The sequence below is a fragment of the Rhinopithecus roxellana genome, chromosome 5 (genome assembly GCF_007565055.1).
Source record: "Rhinopithecus roxellana isolate Shanxi Qingling chromosome 5, ASM756505v1, whole genome shotgun sequence".
NCBI lineage: Eukaryota > Metazoa > Chordata > Mammalia > Primates > Cercopithecidae > Rhinopithecus > Rhinopithecus roxellana.
Window position 1 is genome coordinate 171,412,714 of NC_044553.1, and position 17,153 is coordinate 171,429,866.

The 17,153-nt window shown below is 40.9% G+C and overlaps 1 protein-coding gene across 9 annotated transcripts in view; it reads right to left on the reverse strand.

Annotated features, from left to right (window-relative positions):
• Positions 1-272: 272 nt before the first annotated feature.
• The window catches only part of IQCH (IQ motif containing H), a 260,008-nt gene continuing 243,127 nt past the window's right edge, over positions 273-17,153 (reverse strand). For 6 of the 9 annotated variants that reach the window (XM_030931386.1, XM_030931385.1, XM_030931381.1 and 3 more), the window contains 3 exons: positions 11,757-11,818; positions 7,763-7,871; positions 273-1,431 (listed from right to left, as the gene is read on the reverse strand). In XM_030931386.1, the coding sequence (XP_030787246.1) occupies positions 1,318-1,431; positions 7,763-7,871; positions 11,757-11,818 (285 nt within the window). In that variant the 3' untranslated portion in view covers positions 273-1,317. The remainder of the gene's footprint in view (positions 1,432-7,762; positions 7,872-11,756; positions 11,819-17,153) is intronic. The other 3 variants (XM_030931383.1, XM_030931384.1, XM_030931378.1) reach the window with 2 other exon arrangements.

The window sequence follows — 17,153 nt, forward strand, 5'->3', positions numbered from 1 at the left end:
GAGAGCCATAAGGAGACAGAGGGTTTCATTTACTCTCAGGACACGATTGTGCCAGTGAACTAATGAGTCTCTTGGACCTTATGTTGCTCTGGCTTCAATGGAGGCGCGACTCTAATGGGCATGTAGTACTTCCTATCTGTCAAGTGTCTGGACAATGGGCCCCTCGAATGGATGAGAGAGATCTGGCAAGAAAAAGAGGTCAGTGTTGTACCTAGCACAGGCAGGAAACCTGGCTAATTAATGTATTTCCAACTATAGCAAAACAAAAGATCACACAGAGAAATGTTAATTTTATTACAGAAACTCTTAGCCTGTGGCTGAAGCACAGTCAACAAATTATTGAAATTCCACAGGCAAAAATCCTCCTCCTTTTCCCAATACACTAAAATATTTATAAAGGTCATTATTTAAAACAATACGTAGTTTTGGTGTTGTAATTTGCTTTTATTTCCCCCTTCAGTAAAGCTCACTGATGTAGAAATATTTTTGGACAATTATGAAGTGAATGCTGAAAGTTAGTGTCAGCACTACCTAATCTTAACAATCAGCCTTTTTAAAGGTAGTGTAATGTTGAACTAAACTTGAAAAAATCCCGTTGCTGTATTAAATTGGAGAACTAGAGAATACAAGTGTTTATTCAAGCTACAGAGCTCGAGTTACACTCCATCTGAAACTAAGAGCAAATACTGCCACCTAGATACATTCTGATGCTTTGGTTAACTAGATGCTGGCTTATCCTACTTTTTGAAAAATGGCAACAATAGCAGACAATAGTGGCTTCGTATAACAAAAACACGATGAATGATAGTCACTGAAAAATTCATATAAATATAATTTCAATATAATTTGAAGCTTTGAAAAAAAGGTATTTGTGTTTTGACAAATAGCAATGCTTAAGCCTTTATTCAAACCTATAAATGCAGAATAACTATTAGAAATAGGGGAAAACTTTATAAAACATAAAAAATAAAAGCTGCATGATCCTGAGACCTGTGAGGAAGTAAATGTGGAGGTGATATCAGTAAGACTTTTAACTTTCTTCTTTTATCAGATGACTTTTTTCTGAGTTTGAGAAGAAGAAAGGATTGTTCAACACTCTCAAATGAAAACACAAATAAGTTTTGGTTTAATAAGTAAAATAAGATCACTTAATAAACAATGTTTTAAAAAGAGCATTTCATTATAATCTGTTCTGATTCACCTCCTAGCACACAAAGCAAACCAATTTCCCCTGGCTTTTATTTCTAACAGAAAAAAAAAAAATTGCCCTTTTTATTCCAGACTGGGATCCAAAATGTTATGTACTGTATTCCAGGATCATTTCTTGGGTTTAGAGAGATTTTTATCATCTTTGGACTGTTGCTCCTCTTCAAATCTCATTTTGTTTTCCTTTGTTACTCTTAGAATAGTTTCAATATCAGCAATGGTGGTCTGTAAGTAAACAGTAAAGACAATATTTATTACTTAAAGACCTCTTACAATCTCTCTCCCCCAAGCATCTGGTCCTTTTGGGAGTTCACCATGGTTTAGACCAGTTCTATTCAGAATACATTCTACCGACTGGCATTTGTCTACAGATTATGGCTTACCAGTCTTGCTGAAATGAGTAAAAAAATTGAGAGTATGGCTCAAGCCTGTAATCCCAGCACTTTGGGAGGCCGAGATGGGCGGATCACGAGGTCAGGAGATTGAGAACATCCTGGCTAACACGGTGAAACCCCATCTCTACTCAAAAATACAAAAAACTAGCCGGGCCAGGTGGCAGGCTCCTGTAGTCCCAGCTACTCGGGAGGCTGAGGCAGGAGAATGGGGTAAACCTGGGAGGCGGAGCTTGCAGTGAGCTGAGATCCGGCTGCTGCACTCCAGCCTGGGCGACACAGCGAGATTCTGCCTCAAAAAAAAAAAAAAAAAAAAAAAATTGAGGGTAAGAATTTGGAAAATTTTTTAGAATTTTTATGCCTATTACGTCTAATAATAAAAACATTGGGCTTCTCAATTGTACATCTTTAATTTTTTTCATCGCATTTTTCTAGTAATTAAATTTTCTTCTATTTTGTTAAAAAATATTGATCCATGATAGTCAGATCAAAACAAAACAAAACAAAACAAAAAACAAATAGTTCCTTATTAGGGATAATTTGAGAAACATTGGTCTAGTCACCCTAAAATGAGGGCTAGTAGGCTGATGGGAGGGTTTCTTTCCATTGGTTGCTGGGAAGAAAAAAATGACACCTTCCCATTTACTTTATTTATATTTTATTGAGGTATAATTCCCATACCATAAAATTCACCCTTATGAAGTATACAATTCAGTGGTTTTTAGTATATTTGCAAGTAACCATCACCACTATGCAATTCCAGAACATTTTCATCATCCCAAACAGAAACTCTGTCCCCATTAGCAGTCACTCCCCATTTCATCCCACTCCCTCAGCCCCTGGCAACCACTAATCTATTTCTGTCTCTATGGATCTACCTCTTCTGCACATTTCATATAAATGAAACCATACGTTATGTGACCTTTTGTGAATGGCTTTTTACCTAGCATAATGTTTTCAAGGTTCATCCATGTTGTAGCATGGATCAGTACTTTATTCCTTTTATAGAGCTGAATAATATCCCATTATATAACATATTATCCATAGAATATAATAAAATTCACTTATTTCTTAGTCGATGGACATTTGGGTTGTTTCTAATTTTTTGCTATTATGAATATTCTTTCTATTAATATTAATGTACACGTTTTTGTGGGAACATGTTTTCAATATTCTTAGACATATACTTAGAAATGGAATTGCTGGGTCATATGGTAATTTTACACTTAATTTCTTTATAAACTGCCAAACTTTACATATCTGTGATACCATTTTTAATTCTTACCAGCCATATAAGAGGGTTTTGGTTTCTCCATATCCTCACCAACACTTGTTATTGCCTTTTTATTTAACTGTGGCCATCTTATTAGGTATGAAAGGCTTCATTGTGGCTTTGATTTATATTTCCATAATAACATGATGTTGAGCACTCCTTCATATGCTTATTGGCCATTCGTACATCTTTTTTTTTTTTTTTTTTTTTTTTGAGACAGGGTCTTGCTCTATCACCCCAGCTGGAGTGCAGTGGTGTGATTATGACTCACTTCAGCTTTGACCTTCTGGGCTCAAGCAATCCTCCCCTCTCAGGCTCCTGAGCAGCTAGAACTACAGGTGTGTGCCACCATGCCTGGCTAACTAAAAAATTTTTTTTGTGGAGATGAGGTCTTACTATGTTGCCTGGGCTAGTCTCAAACTCCTGGCCTCAAGTGATCCTCCTGCTTCAGCCTGCCAAAGTGCTGGGATTACAGGTGTGAGCCACTGCACTTGGCCTGCGTATCTCCTCTGAAGAAATGTCTATTCAAATCCTTTGCTCGCTTTTAAAATTGGATTATTTGTCCTTCTGTAGTTGAGTTGTAAGAGTACTTTGTATATTATGAATGCTATGCCTTACCAGATATATGATTTGCAAATATTATTTCCCTTTCTGTGGGCTGTCTTATTACTTTCTTGATAGTGTTCTCTGATGCACGAAGTTTTAAGTTTTGATGAAGTCTGATTTATCTATTTTTACTTTGGTTGCTTGTGCTTTAGGCACCATGTCTAAGAAACTATTGCTAACCCCAGGTCATGAAGGTTTATATGTATGTTTTTTCCTGAAAGTTTTACAGTTTTAGCTCTTACATTTAAATATTTGATCCATTTTAATTTAATTTTCTTTTTTTTCTTTCTTTTTCTTTTTCTTTTTTTTTTTTTGAGATGCAGTCTCGCTCTGTCACCCAGGCTGGAGTGCAGTGGTACGATCTCGGCTCACTGCAACCTTTGCCTCCTGAGTTCAAGTGATTCTCCTGCCTCAGCATCCTGAGTAGCTGGGATTACAGGTGCACGCCACCATGCCTGGCTAATTTTTATATTTTTAGTAGAGACGGGGTTTCACCATGTTGGCCAGGCTGGTCTTGAACTCCTGACCTCAGGTGATCCACCTGCCTCGGCCTCCCAAAGTGCTGGGATTACAGGCGTGAGCCACCACGCCCAGCCCATTTTAACTTAATTTTTATATATGATGTGAGGTAGAGGTCCCACTTAATATTTGCATGTGCCATTTATTTAAAAATTATTTGTTCTCCATTGAATTGTTTCAGCACCCTTGCCAAAAATTATTGGCCATTATGTATGGGTTTACTTCTGACTCAATTTTATGCCATTGATCTATATCTCTGTTCTTATGTCAGTACCACACTGTCTTGATTACTGTAGCTTTGTAGTAAATTTTTAAATTCAGAAGTGCGAGTTCTCCAACTTTGTTCTTCTTTTTAATATTATTTTGGTTATTCTGGGCCTCTTATGTTTCCACATTAATTTTAGGATCATCTGGTCAATTTCTGCAAAAAAAGCCAGCTGGGATTTTGATAAGAATTACATTGAATCTATAGATCAATATGGGAATATCAGCATCTTAGCAGTGTTGACTTCTATTGGATGAATACAGACTACCTTTCTGTTTATTTATGTCTTCTTTAATTTCTTTCACCCATGTCTTGTAGTATTCATTGCAAAAATCTTGCACTTCTTCTGTTAAATTTATTCCTGGCCACGTGCAGTGGTTCACGCCTGTAATTCTAGCACTTTGGGAGGCTGAGGCAGGCAGATCATGAGGTCAGGAGTTCGAGGTCAGCCTCACCAACATGAAACCCCGTCTCTAATAAAAATATAAAAATTAGCTGGGCGTGGTGGTGCGTGTCTGTAATCCCAGCTACTCAGGAGGCTGAGGCAGCAGAATTGCTTGAACCTGGAAGGCAGAGGTTGCAGTGAGCCGAAATCGCACCACTGCACTCCAGCCTGGGCAACAGAGTGAGACTCCGTCTCAAAAAAGAAAAAAAGTTATTCTTAAGTATTTTATTCTTTTTGATGCTATGTAACTTGAATTTTAAAAAAAAAATATTTTTGCATTATTCATTACACAAATACAATACACAAATACAATTGTCTTTTGTATACTGATTTTATGTCCTATAAACTTGTTGATGGGTTCTTTAGGATTTTCTTTTTCTTTTCTTTCTTTCTTTCTCTCTCTTTTTTTTTTTTTCTTTTGAGACTAGGTCTTGCTCTGTCACCCAGGCTGGAGTGCAGATCATGGCTCACTGCAGCCTCAGCCTACCCTACTCAAGCCATCTTCCCATCTCAGCCTCCTGAGTAGCTGGGACCACAGGTGTGTGCCACCACACCTGGCTAATTTTTTATTTTTTAGATAGGGTCTGCCTATGTTGCCTAGGCTGGTTTCAAACTCCTGGGTTCAAGCAATCCTCTTGCTTCATATAATTTTCTATTTACAAGAATTTGCCATTTGCAAATAGAGATACTTTTACTTTTATTTCTTCTTCTTTTCTCCTTCTCCTTCTTCTTAGTAGAGATGAGGTCTTGCTATGTTGCCCAGGCTGGTCTCAAACACCTGAGTGCAAGTAATCCTCCCACCTTGGCCTCCCAAAGTGGTGGGATTACAGGTGGGGCCATTGCACCCAGCGTGTTTTATTTCCTTTTCTTGCCTAATTTCCCTGTCCAGAACCTCCAGTACAATGATGAATAGAGGTGGCAAGAACAGACACCCTTGTCTTGTTCCTAATCTTTGCAAGAAGGCTTTTGGTTTTGCAACATTAACTATGATGTCAGCTGTGGTTTTTTGGTAGATGTCCTTCTGAGGTTGAGGAAGTGACCTTCTATTTTTACTTAGTTGAATGTTTTTATCAGAAAAGAATGTTAAATTTTGTTAAATGCATTTTCTGCATCATCTTCCTTTTGTTTTTATTCTACTCTTATCACCCAGACTCACTGCAGCCTCAACTCCTGGGCTTAAATGATCCTCCCACCTCAGCCCCCCAAGTAGCTGTGACTACAGGCATGAGCTACCACACCTGGATAATTTTTGTAATTTTTGTAGAGATGGGAGTTTCACCATGTTGCCCAGGCTGGTCTTGAACTCCTGGATTCAAGTGATCTGCCCACCTCAGCTTTTCAAAGTGCTGGAATTACAGGCATGAGCCACTGTGCCCAGCCACATCACCTTCCATTTTTATTTAGCCTTTACTTTCCTGGTAAATCCTTGTTTAAAAACTGAAAATACCTACCACAATGCCACTAAGTAGAAGACAGAAAATACTAGCAAAGATGAATCTATTCCACTGCTTCAAGTTTTTGTCATTGTACCTATATTACTGAGATTGAAAGTTTTTGCCTTTAGACCTAACATGAGTAAAAATCAAGAAAACAATCATTCATATAAGAAGGCTAGAAACCATGACATAATTAAAAGCTACCTGAGAACATCTGACTTTTGATGATTTTGAAAGTCAGAGAAAGGACAGAGAAATAGCTTTCATTTTACCAAGGGCGGTTGACTCTGCCAACAGCAAGACAAGCTCAGAATCAACTTAGTCTGAATGCATTTGAGGTTAAAGCATCTGATTCTGATTATTAGCTATATTTGGACAGGCTGAATGGATCAAATGCAGAGAGGCTCCAAGTTTTGCACATGGTACTAACAGATAAGATGATGCTACTAGCTAGCAGGAACTTAAAATGTAAATGATAGGCTGGGCAAGGTGGCTCATGCCTGTAATCCCAGCACTTTGAGAGGCCAAGGCAGATAATCCCTTGAGCTCAGGAGCTTGAGACCAGCCTAGGCAAGACAGTGAGACATCCCATCTCTGAAAAAAACAAAAACAAAAACAAAACAAAACAAAACAAACAACAGTAAATGATGAGCATAGATCCTTTAGGACCAGTGAACACTGATGTAACATTTGATCTATCTTTTCTTGAATCTTCTCAATCATGTTGTAGGGAAAGCAGTGGTCATTCTTCCAGCTCATAAAATTATGTTGTTATTGTTACTGTTACTAAAGGAGTTAGGCCCTAGCTTGTATTAAAATTACATTTCTATTAAGCTTTTGTTGGACTTTCCATTTAGGAGAAAAACCACATGCAGTTTCTGATTATGTCCTTTGAATTAATGAAGGTCTAGGCTGGGAATCAGATTCATACCTTGCTGTTCAATACCACGTGATCATCTCTGTTCAGATAGTGTTTCAGAAACTCCCGTACAGACCTTGTTCCTGTAGTTTAGAGTTTGGAGACTTCTAGTCAATTATATACAATTGGATTTGATGGACCAACATCTTTAAAGGTCATAAGGAGGCTTCTAAAGGTTAGTAGTGAAATAATCCAACCCATGTTGGAGAAACGGGTGGGGTAGATGGCCCACATACATGCTATATTTTCTGCTTCTCCCTAACACACATTGCTTTCTCAGGTCTTAGAACTTCTCTGGCTCTAGAAACTAGGGCTTCCCAGGAATCACTAGTCAGACCTTGTATTATCTGGAATATAGATAGATAACATTCACAGTTTTTGGTTGTGACAATCTCTGTTTTGGTTCCATTGTGACATTTCAGACTCACGTCCAACATAAGAAAGCTCTGCTATCTTAGGTGCTGGGGTTTGAAAATGGCAGCAAGTTAAAAGTCAACTCTATTTCAAATAAAAAGTTTCAAACCATTAAATTTAACTAACGGCTTCAGTGGGAACCTTACAGTATTGACCCTGCACACTGTAAAATATGTACTGCTTACAATAAAAAAAAGATGGTTTAGCACTTGTTTACAATACAGCATGAGGTATTTTCAGCCCTTGTATAGAAATTAACCAGAATCGTTAGTTAATTAACACCTCACCTTAAAATTGGTCTCGCCTTGCATATTAGGTGCTGATATTTCTTGATGGATGATGAAGAGATTGCGAGCAAAGGTCATGAGGACCCCCTGGAGATCCTCGCCGATTGTTCTGTTAATGATATCCAAACAAATGAGTTTACCAACGATTCCCCTCACATGCTTAAAAACAATCGCCCTCTCATTTGTGCCTGTCTGGTGATGGAATTTAATGAGTATTTTCAATCTCACAAGGTGGCAATCTTCAGGGAGATATGAAAGATAAGACTCCATTTTAACTTGTCAACAAAAAGGATTTGCCTAATAAATATTTTTTATTAATCAACTTAGCAAAATACAGCAATAGGGTCGGTCATTTCTGGTAAAAGTCTACTACTGAGCTAAGATGTTGTACGAGTTCATTTTAAAAATGGTTTAAGTTACTTTAGGAGAATGTCACTAAGTGTGATCCTTGCTGAATGATTTCCTTGTCTATGGAGACATTTGCATCTCAGTATTCTAGAGACTTTTGTCTGGTGTTTATTTTCTATTTCATGTGTACAAGTGATTCCTACCACTTAACGAGAGTGTCCTGCCTATTGTCAGAGGAGAATGTGCCCTGTTCATGAACAGCCGTCTTTATAAACCTGAACATCCACTTTAAGATTTCAGAGACAACTTGCAAACTATCCTGTAGCATTATAGGGCTCCCTATACAAGGTAGTCACTCAGCGTAGGCTTTGTGGTGTAGTGAAAAGAACACTAACTTCAGGATCAGGAGACAGACCACATACTGTGTGACCCAAGCAAATCATTGTCCCTCTCTAAGCCTCAGTTTCCTGTCTATGAGGATCAGTTAATTCTGAGGCCCTTCTGTGTTCTAACATTCTCTGGTTCTATGACTGCAGTTAGGGATGAGAATAAGATGGGCAGAAAACAATAGAAAAGGACTAAAGGCTTTTGAGAGGTCCATGTCAACTGTGCCCTCCCTGAAGGATGCGTGAATAGTAATAACCATCTAGAAGGTACACCAATAGGACTATTTCTACCATTGAAACTAGCCTGCAGGTCAAGGCATCTTTGCCTGAAATCTCACGTGCAGGTGTAGGGACAGCTGGGCAAGTTCCTTTTGGTAACCAGTCTAATTATTAATTCTGTAGGCTTCAGCATCAAATCCACCTTGCTGCTAGGTCAGTTTGATGACTGGGAGTTTCTCTGTTCATGAAACAGGCTCTTCTTCTATCTCCTACTTTCTGTGATGGTTTCCTCTTGCCTGGTTCCTCTATGCCCAAGTACCCACCTGCATTGCTCTTCCTGTGGCCCATACCTCAGGAACTCTGCCTCTGCCTTGGTGATGCTACCCCTGTCTCATCCCATCAATTCCAGGACACAAGTCCTGCTCCTGAGTGTCAGCCTCTGCTGGGCTCTGCTGCCTGCTGAAAGGCTTTCCTCATGCCACCCCCTATCAGCCTGGGTCTCCAAAAGTGGCCTCCTCTCTGAGTGCCTCTGGTCAAGCTCCCCACCACCTAGCTCTCAGGTTGTCCCTTTACTCTTTGTGGTTGGAACTTTCCTGATGGTATGAGCTGGCTGCTTCTCAGGATGACCTCCAGGCACCTGAATCCTGGGTCCTGTGTTTGGCCTGTCTGGTTGCTCTTCTCCCATCACCCGAAGGGAGCTAACCCCTCCCAGCCTCATCCTATGTACAAAAGGGTTTGTCTGGTTCCAGTCCTGTCCCAGCTTCTCCTTTGCAGTTAATCTTTCATGCCAGCTGGTGCCCAGTAAGACAGAGTTCATGTCTCTAGGTTCTGATTTCTAGTTCTTTGTACCTAACTAACCCATCTGTCTGAATTCCTGGGCTTAGAAATATACTTGGACCTTGAACGTTTCCTGCTTAATTAGATTCATAACTTGGGAAAATACACATTTCTTATTCCCATGCTTGCCAACTTCAAATCCAGATGACTGCTTGGTTCTCCTAGTACCGGTAATTCCTGCTGGTCTATGTTCTGCCCAGCTCTGACATCACCGTGTCGTTTGGGGAGAGTGAAATAGGAAGTATTTAATCTCTGATCTTCCAGCTACTAGTGAACTGCTGTCCCCCTTTCCTGGCTTGTCAGCAGTTGACATGCTAGACCACGTTTACCTGTTTACTTGTTTATGCCCACCCCTCTACAGTGGCAGCTTCCTGAGAGCAGGGCTCATTGCTGTTTCCCCAGCACCTAGAACTGTGCCTGGCACAGTAGATAAAATGCTTTCAAATTTTCTGGTAGGGAAAGATAGGGCAGGGAGGGAGCTGAGGGGCAGAAAGCCACTGGGAAGCAAGGGGCTGATCCTTCTCTGCATATGCCCAGAGGCTCTGTTATCATTCTGGATGTGAAGGCCTGCGTAGATAAGATGAAGGCAAGCTTGTTGAGATGTTATGGATTGAGGTCTCATTTCTGTTGCTATCAGGGCAGTGTGACAAATGGGTGAAGATTCCCTAGGGAAGTGACTTTCTTAACAAGACCCAATAAGTTTTGCATGTTTATGGGATCTTGGGGAAAGATTGAAACTCGAGGGGAGGACTCAAACAGCCAGCTTCCCTTCCCAGGTGATGGGAAGCATTTGAGACTGTAAGTGCCAGATTAAATTGTAGCCACATTCTAGTTCCAAAGGGGAAGGAACCAGAACATTTGCCTAAGTTCAAAAGGATCGATGAGGGTGAATATCACTGTATTGATAATGGTCTGTTATGGCTGACAATGCTTTGGCAGAACAAAGGACTATACTTTGGATAGGGAAGTTGAGGCCTGTCCTATGCAGCCATTTGCTTGTTGTAGTGTGTACCTCTTTGGATCAGTTGCCAGGAGACTGACCATAGTAGGGTGGAGGGGAGGTTGGGGAGGGAAGGACTGAGGCCACATAGGAACATTAATGCTTAGTAGAGGAATTGGATCTTATTTGGTTAGTGTTTATGAGACCAGATCTTTGTGTATATGTTTCTGTGTGTTTCAGTGTGAGGCCACAATGTCTACACTGCTGTAGGTTACAAGGAAGAGAAATACAGGGCAGAGACAGTTTCCCAATTAGGTAGGATGACTTAAAGGTACCAAGTAACCATGTGCCAAGATACGAAATAAGAGATGACTCAAGGTTGTGGCTCTAAAATTCTGAGTCCCAGATAGGAGACAACTTTGCTAGGCTCCAAAATATCCCAGAGGGAAATCTGGGAGAAATGCGCAAGCCTCCGAGTGTTGCCAACAGTCTGTGCTCAGCACATGCGTACCTTGAGAAGATTGCGCCTGGGATGAAACTGGATCTGAGGAGGAGCTACAGATCCTGCCTGTTGTGGGGACATCGTGTGAAGTCACCAGAGCACAGAGCACTTTTCTAAGTATGCCAGAATGACAACTGCCTTCCACAGTCAGGACAACTGAGCTGGGTCCCCATAGTGAGATCTGATGTGCCTTATCTGTGTATGCATTTGGGTATAATATGTTGTTAAGTCTAAACTTTACCCATCAATTTCAGATAATTAATCAATTATACTTATAAACCCCTATTGACACATCTAAAGTCATTTTATAAAATACCTAGGCCGGGCGCAGTGGCTCATGCCTGTAATCTCAGCACTTTGAGAGGCCAAGGCAGGCGCATCACAAGGTCAAGAGATCGAGACCATCCTGGCCAACACGGTGAAACCCCGTCTCTACTAAAAATACAAAAATTAGCTGGGCATGGTGGTGCATGCCTGTAATCCCAGTGACTCGGGAGGCTGAGGCAGGAGAATCGCTTGAACCCAGCAGGCGGAGGTTGCAGTGAGCTGAGATTGTGCCACTACACTCCAGCCTGGGCAACAGAGCAAGGCTCCATCTCAAAAAATAAAATAAAATAAAATAAAATACCTGAAGATCTAAATAAAGAGAGACTTCTAAGAAATCAGCATGTTGATTAAAATGCATAAGAAGCATCATTCTTGTTAGCCGTGATTGTCTATTTCCTTAGCTTCTTTCAACTCACAGATACACTTCATACTCACAACATTCCCAACTTGTGTCTCTTCATGTGCTCATATAATATAAAAACAGTTCCTTGCCTGTCCTGTAAAATTTCAATGGGGAGAAAAGAAATAGTATATTATCTCAGAAACAAAGTACAGAAAATGTTACTGGCACAGAAAGACTACTAAGATTGATTTGATTTGAAATCTAGAGCTAACTTCAGATATTATGAGAACACATTTGAAAAGGCTGTCTCAATTTGGAGTAAGTATGTTCTAGAAGAGTGCTTTTTGAGTATGATCCTCAGAACACCTGCATCAGAATCATCTAGTGTGCTTGTTAAAAAGGCATTTTCATGGGCATCATCCAAGCTCAGAAGACTTGGCAGGCAAGCTGTCTTTTACCTCACTTCTTGGATGATTCTTGTGTACATCAAAATTTGAAAACCACTGTTCTAAGAGTGATAGGTTAAAAACATACAGGGTAGGCTGGGCACAGTGGCTCACGCCTATAATCCCAGCACTTTGGGAGGCTGAGGCGGGACAATCGCTTGAACCTGGGAGGTGGAGGTTGCAGTGAGCCGAGGTCGTGCCACTGCACTCCAGCCTGGGTGACAGATGAGCACTTTGGGAGGCCGAGGCAAGTGGATCAAGAGGTCGGGAGTTCGAGACCAGCCTGGCCAACATAGTGAAACCCCGTCTCTCCTAAAAATACAAAAAATTAGCTGGGCATGGTGGCGGGCGCCTGTAATCTCAGCTACTTCAGAGGCTGAGGCAGGAGAATCACTTGAACCTGGGAGGCAGAGGTTTCAGTGAGCCGAAAGGTCATGCCATTGCATTCCAGCCTGGGCAACAAGGTGAAACTCCATCTCAAAAAAAATTATATATATATATATATATATATATATATATATATATATATATATATACACACATATATACACCATATGTTCTGTGGAAAGAAATTTGTACTTCAATGGGAAACTATATGTTGTCTATAGCAGGGGTCTTCAATCCCTGGGCTGCAGACTGGTACCAGATTGGTCTCAGATAGGTCTTTGGCCTGTTAGGAACCGGGCCACACAGCAGGAGGTGAGCAGCAGGCAAGCAAGCATTACCATCGGAGCTCCATCTCCTGTCAGATCAGAGGTGGCATTAGATTCTCATAGGAGCAGGAAACCTATTGTTAACTGTACAAATAAGGGATCTAGGTTGCATGCTCCTTATGAGAATCTAACTGATGCCTGATGATCTGAGGTAGAACAGTTTCATTCTGAAACCATACTCCCTCTACCCACCTCCACGTCCATGGAAAAATCGTCTTCCATGAAACCGGTCCCTGGTGCCGAAAAGGTTGGGGATTGCTGGTCTATAGCACTCCCTGCTGCCTTATCAGACTGATTCTACGGGAGATATTTTACAATTCTGTAAAGCGTAGGTAACTGATAGACAAGCAAATCCTGTCCAGTCTGATAAAGGCTGAGTTGATTTCCCTTTCCTGCTCTCTTGTGGAAAAACCTATTTTGCCTCCATTTGCTAATTTCAATATTCCTGAGCTATAAAGATGTCTGTTTTGGGATTCTCTTTTGAACCCGTTATAATATCTGCCTAGTTCCCTCTTTTTGTTTGTTTTGTTTTTTGGAGACAGGGTCTCACTCTCACCCAGGCTAGAGTTCAGTGACTCAATCACAGCTCACTGCAGCCTCGACCTCCCCAAGCTCAGGTGATCCTCCCACCTCAGCTTCCTGAGTACTGGGGACCACAAGCATATGCCACCACACAGCTAAGTTTTGTGTATGTTTTTCAGTAGAGATAGCGTTTTGCCATGTTGCTTAGGCTGGTCTTGAACTCCTGGGCTCAAGTGATCCTCCCAGCCTCATCCTCTCAAAGTACTGGGATTACAGGCATGAGCCACTGTGCTTGGCAATTCTTTCTGTAAATAAAATCTTTATCATGTGTTTATTTTTATATCTGTATGAGAGGCATGGCTTTACCTTTTTTTTTTTTTTTTTTTTTTAATTATCTTGTAACAGTTTTCTCCAAATAAATAAGAAGTAGGCCGGGCGCGGTGGCTCAAGCCTGTAATCCCAGCACTGTGGGAGGCCGAGACGGGCGGATCACGAGGTCAGGAGATCGAGACCATCCTAGCTAACACAGTGAAACCCCGTCTCTACTAAAAAAATACAAAAAACTAGCCGGGCGTAGTGGCGGGCGCCTGTAGTCCCAGCTACTCGGAAGGCTGAGGCAGGAGAATGGCGTAAACCCGGGAGGCGGAGCTTGCAGTGAGCTGAGATCTGGCCACTGCACTCCATACTGGGCGACAGAGAGAGACTCCGTCTCAAAAAAATAAAATAAAATAAAATAAATAAATAAATAAGAAGTAACCCTGGAGTTGTCCAACAGTGGAAATGACTGCCTTGTGAAGTTGTGAACTTCCCTTCACTGGAAAGCTCAAAAAAGGAAACTATATTCTGGGGCTTTGGTAAAAGAAATCACGTGCCAGAATTATGACCACTCATCAACTTCCCACTTTATCAGGAAATCTGAGCTTTGGGACAGACAGTGGACTAAACAGTGGCTGCCAACGCTGGCTGCACATTAGAGTCATCTAATGCCTGGGCCCTACTTCCAGAAATACTGACTTATTTGGTCTTGGGTGGGCCATGGATGTAGGGCCATGCTGAGTCATATTGGAGCCCAAGGCAAAGGAAAAAATCAGCAATCTGGTCCTGTTTTCATTAAAAATTTTGATATTTTATTCATAATGAATTTTTTGCAGTAATGTTGATTGTTACAATATTGCACTAAAATATTAGTTATCTTTATTAATGAGGGTTTTGTGTATGTGTGTGTGTGTGTTTCCTTAAATTTTGTGCTCAGGAAGAGTGCCTCACTTGCCTTACCCTAATTGCAGCCCTGCATGGGCATCTGCATTCTTTTTTTTTTTGAGATGGAGTCTCACTCGGTCACCCAGGCTGGAGTGCAGTGGCGCGATCTTGGCTCACTGCAACCTCCACCTCCTAAGTTCAAGCAATTCTCCTTTCTCAGCCTCTCAAGTAGCTGGGACTACAGGTGCATGGCACCACACCTGGCTAATTTTTGTATTTTTAGTAGAGATGGGATTTCACCATGTTGGTCAGGCTAGTCTCAAACTCCTGACCTCAGGTGATCCACCTGCCTCAGCCTCCCAAAGTGCTGGAATTACAGGCGTGAGCCACCGTGCCTGGCCGGCAACTGCATTCTTTAAAGCTCCTCACTGAGGTCACTCATGGACAGCCAGGGTTGAGAACCACTGCCTAGTACATCTCTGGCATTCCTTACTGTGCTGTCCAGTATGGTAGCCAATATCCACATGAGGCAACTGAGAAGTTGAAATGCTAGTAGTACAAATTGAGATGTGTCATAGCTTTCAAAGCCTTAGTACAAAAAAAGTAGGAATATCTCAATAATTTTTATACTGATTACATGTTGAAATGTTCGATATACTGGATTAAATAAAATATATTTTAAAAATTAACCTTACCTATTTCTTTTACTTTTAAAAAATGTTGCTTCAAGAAAATTTTGAATTGTATCTGTGGTTTACATTAATGGTTTTCATTATAGTTCTATTGGACAGTGCTATTCTAGGGACCTATGGTTAACATAAATGTAACAAATCCTTTCCAGTAAGTGGTTCCCATTTCATAAGTTTATAACCCCCTTTTAAAAAATAGTTCCATATTGAGAAGGAGCATCAGCAATGATCTGGCATCAAATCCCCATATGCAGAGCAAGTTCACAGAGGTTTCATTTCCAGGGATATGTGGGATGTTTAATGGATTTTTTTCCTGCTGGGAATAGAATGCTTGGTTGGCAGAGACTCCTTTCAGTGCTTTAAAATTATGTTCCCAATTGTCTTCTAGCTTTCGTAGATTATGTTGAAAACTGGCCAGGATGGGTGGCTCACGCCTGTAATCCCAGCACTTTGGGAGGCTGAGGTGGGCGGATCACGAGGTCAGGAGTTTGAGACCAGCCTGGCCAGCATGGTGAAACCCTGTCTCTACTAAAAATACAAGAAAAAAAAAATTAGCCAGGCATGGTGTCATGCACCTGTAGTCCCAGCCACTCAGGAGGCTGAGGTAGGAGAATTGCTTGAACTTGGCAGGCGGAGGTTGCAGTGAGCCAAGATCACGCCAGCCCGGGAGACAGTGCAGGACTCCATCTCAAAAAGAAAGAGAAGAGAAGAGAAGAGAAGAGAAGAGAAGAGAAGAGAAGAGAAGAGAAGAGAAGAGAAGAGGAGAAGAGAAAACTTAGCTAGCAGTCTTATTGCTCATTTGAAAGTCAGGTAGTTATTTTCTAGCTACTTTTAAGATTTTCTGTTTCTTGGCTGGGCGCAGTGGCTCACGCCTGTAATCCCAGCACTTTGGAAGGCCAAGGCAGGCTGATCATGAGGTCAAGAGATCGAGACCATCCTGACCAACATGGTGAAACCCCATCTCTACTAAAAATACACAAACTAGCTGGGCACGGTGGCGCATGCCTGTAGTCCCAGCTACTCAGGAAGCTGAGACAGGAGAACTGCTTGAACCCGGGAGGTGGAGGTTGCAGTGAGCTGAGATTACGCCACTGCACTCCAGCCTGGTGACAGAGTGAGACTCCGTCTCAAAAATTAAAATTAAAATTAAAAAAAAGATTTTCTGTTGCTCTTCAATTTTCGGAGTATAATCATGATGTGCCTAGGTGTGATTTTCCTTATATTTATCTTGCCTGAGGTTTTTAGTGCTTTTTGAATGAGGTTGGATATGTGTTTTGATGTCTTTCACTAGGTGTAGGAAATTCCCAGCCAGTATTTATATAAAATCACTCCCTCCTCTCCTTGTGGAACACTAATTGCAGGAAAGTTAAAGATTGTTTCCTCCATGTTGCATGTATCTCTGAAGCCTTTTTCTACATTTTCATCATTTTCTCCCTCTGTGTATAAGTTGGAATTTTTTTTCTACTGGCTTGTTTTCTAGTTCACTAATCATTTGTTCTGATAACCTATTAAATTCATATATTAAATTATTAATTTTGTCACACTAATTTTTGGTTCCAGAATTTCCATTTGGGTTAAAAAACTGATTCTAGGTCTTTGGTGACATGAACATATTACGAACATACATGTTTTCTTGAACATATTAGTCCTAGCTATTTTAAAGTCCCTGTCTTTAAACTCTATTCCTGCTGGGAATAGGATGCTTGGTTGGCAGAGACTTTTCTTTCAATACTTTAAAATTATGTTCCCATTGTCTTCTAGCTTTCATAGATTGTGTTGAAAAGTGGCCGGGATCGGTGGAGTTATGAGTCACCTGTGGATCTTTTTCTATTTTTCCCCTTTGTTTTCAATGATTTAGTCCCTCTTTTAGTATACCTTATGGTTTTTTATTGGATGATGGTCATTAAAGATGGAAAATT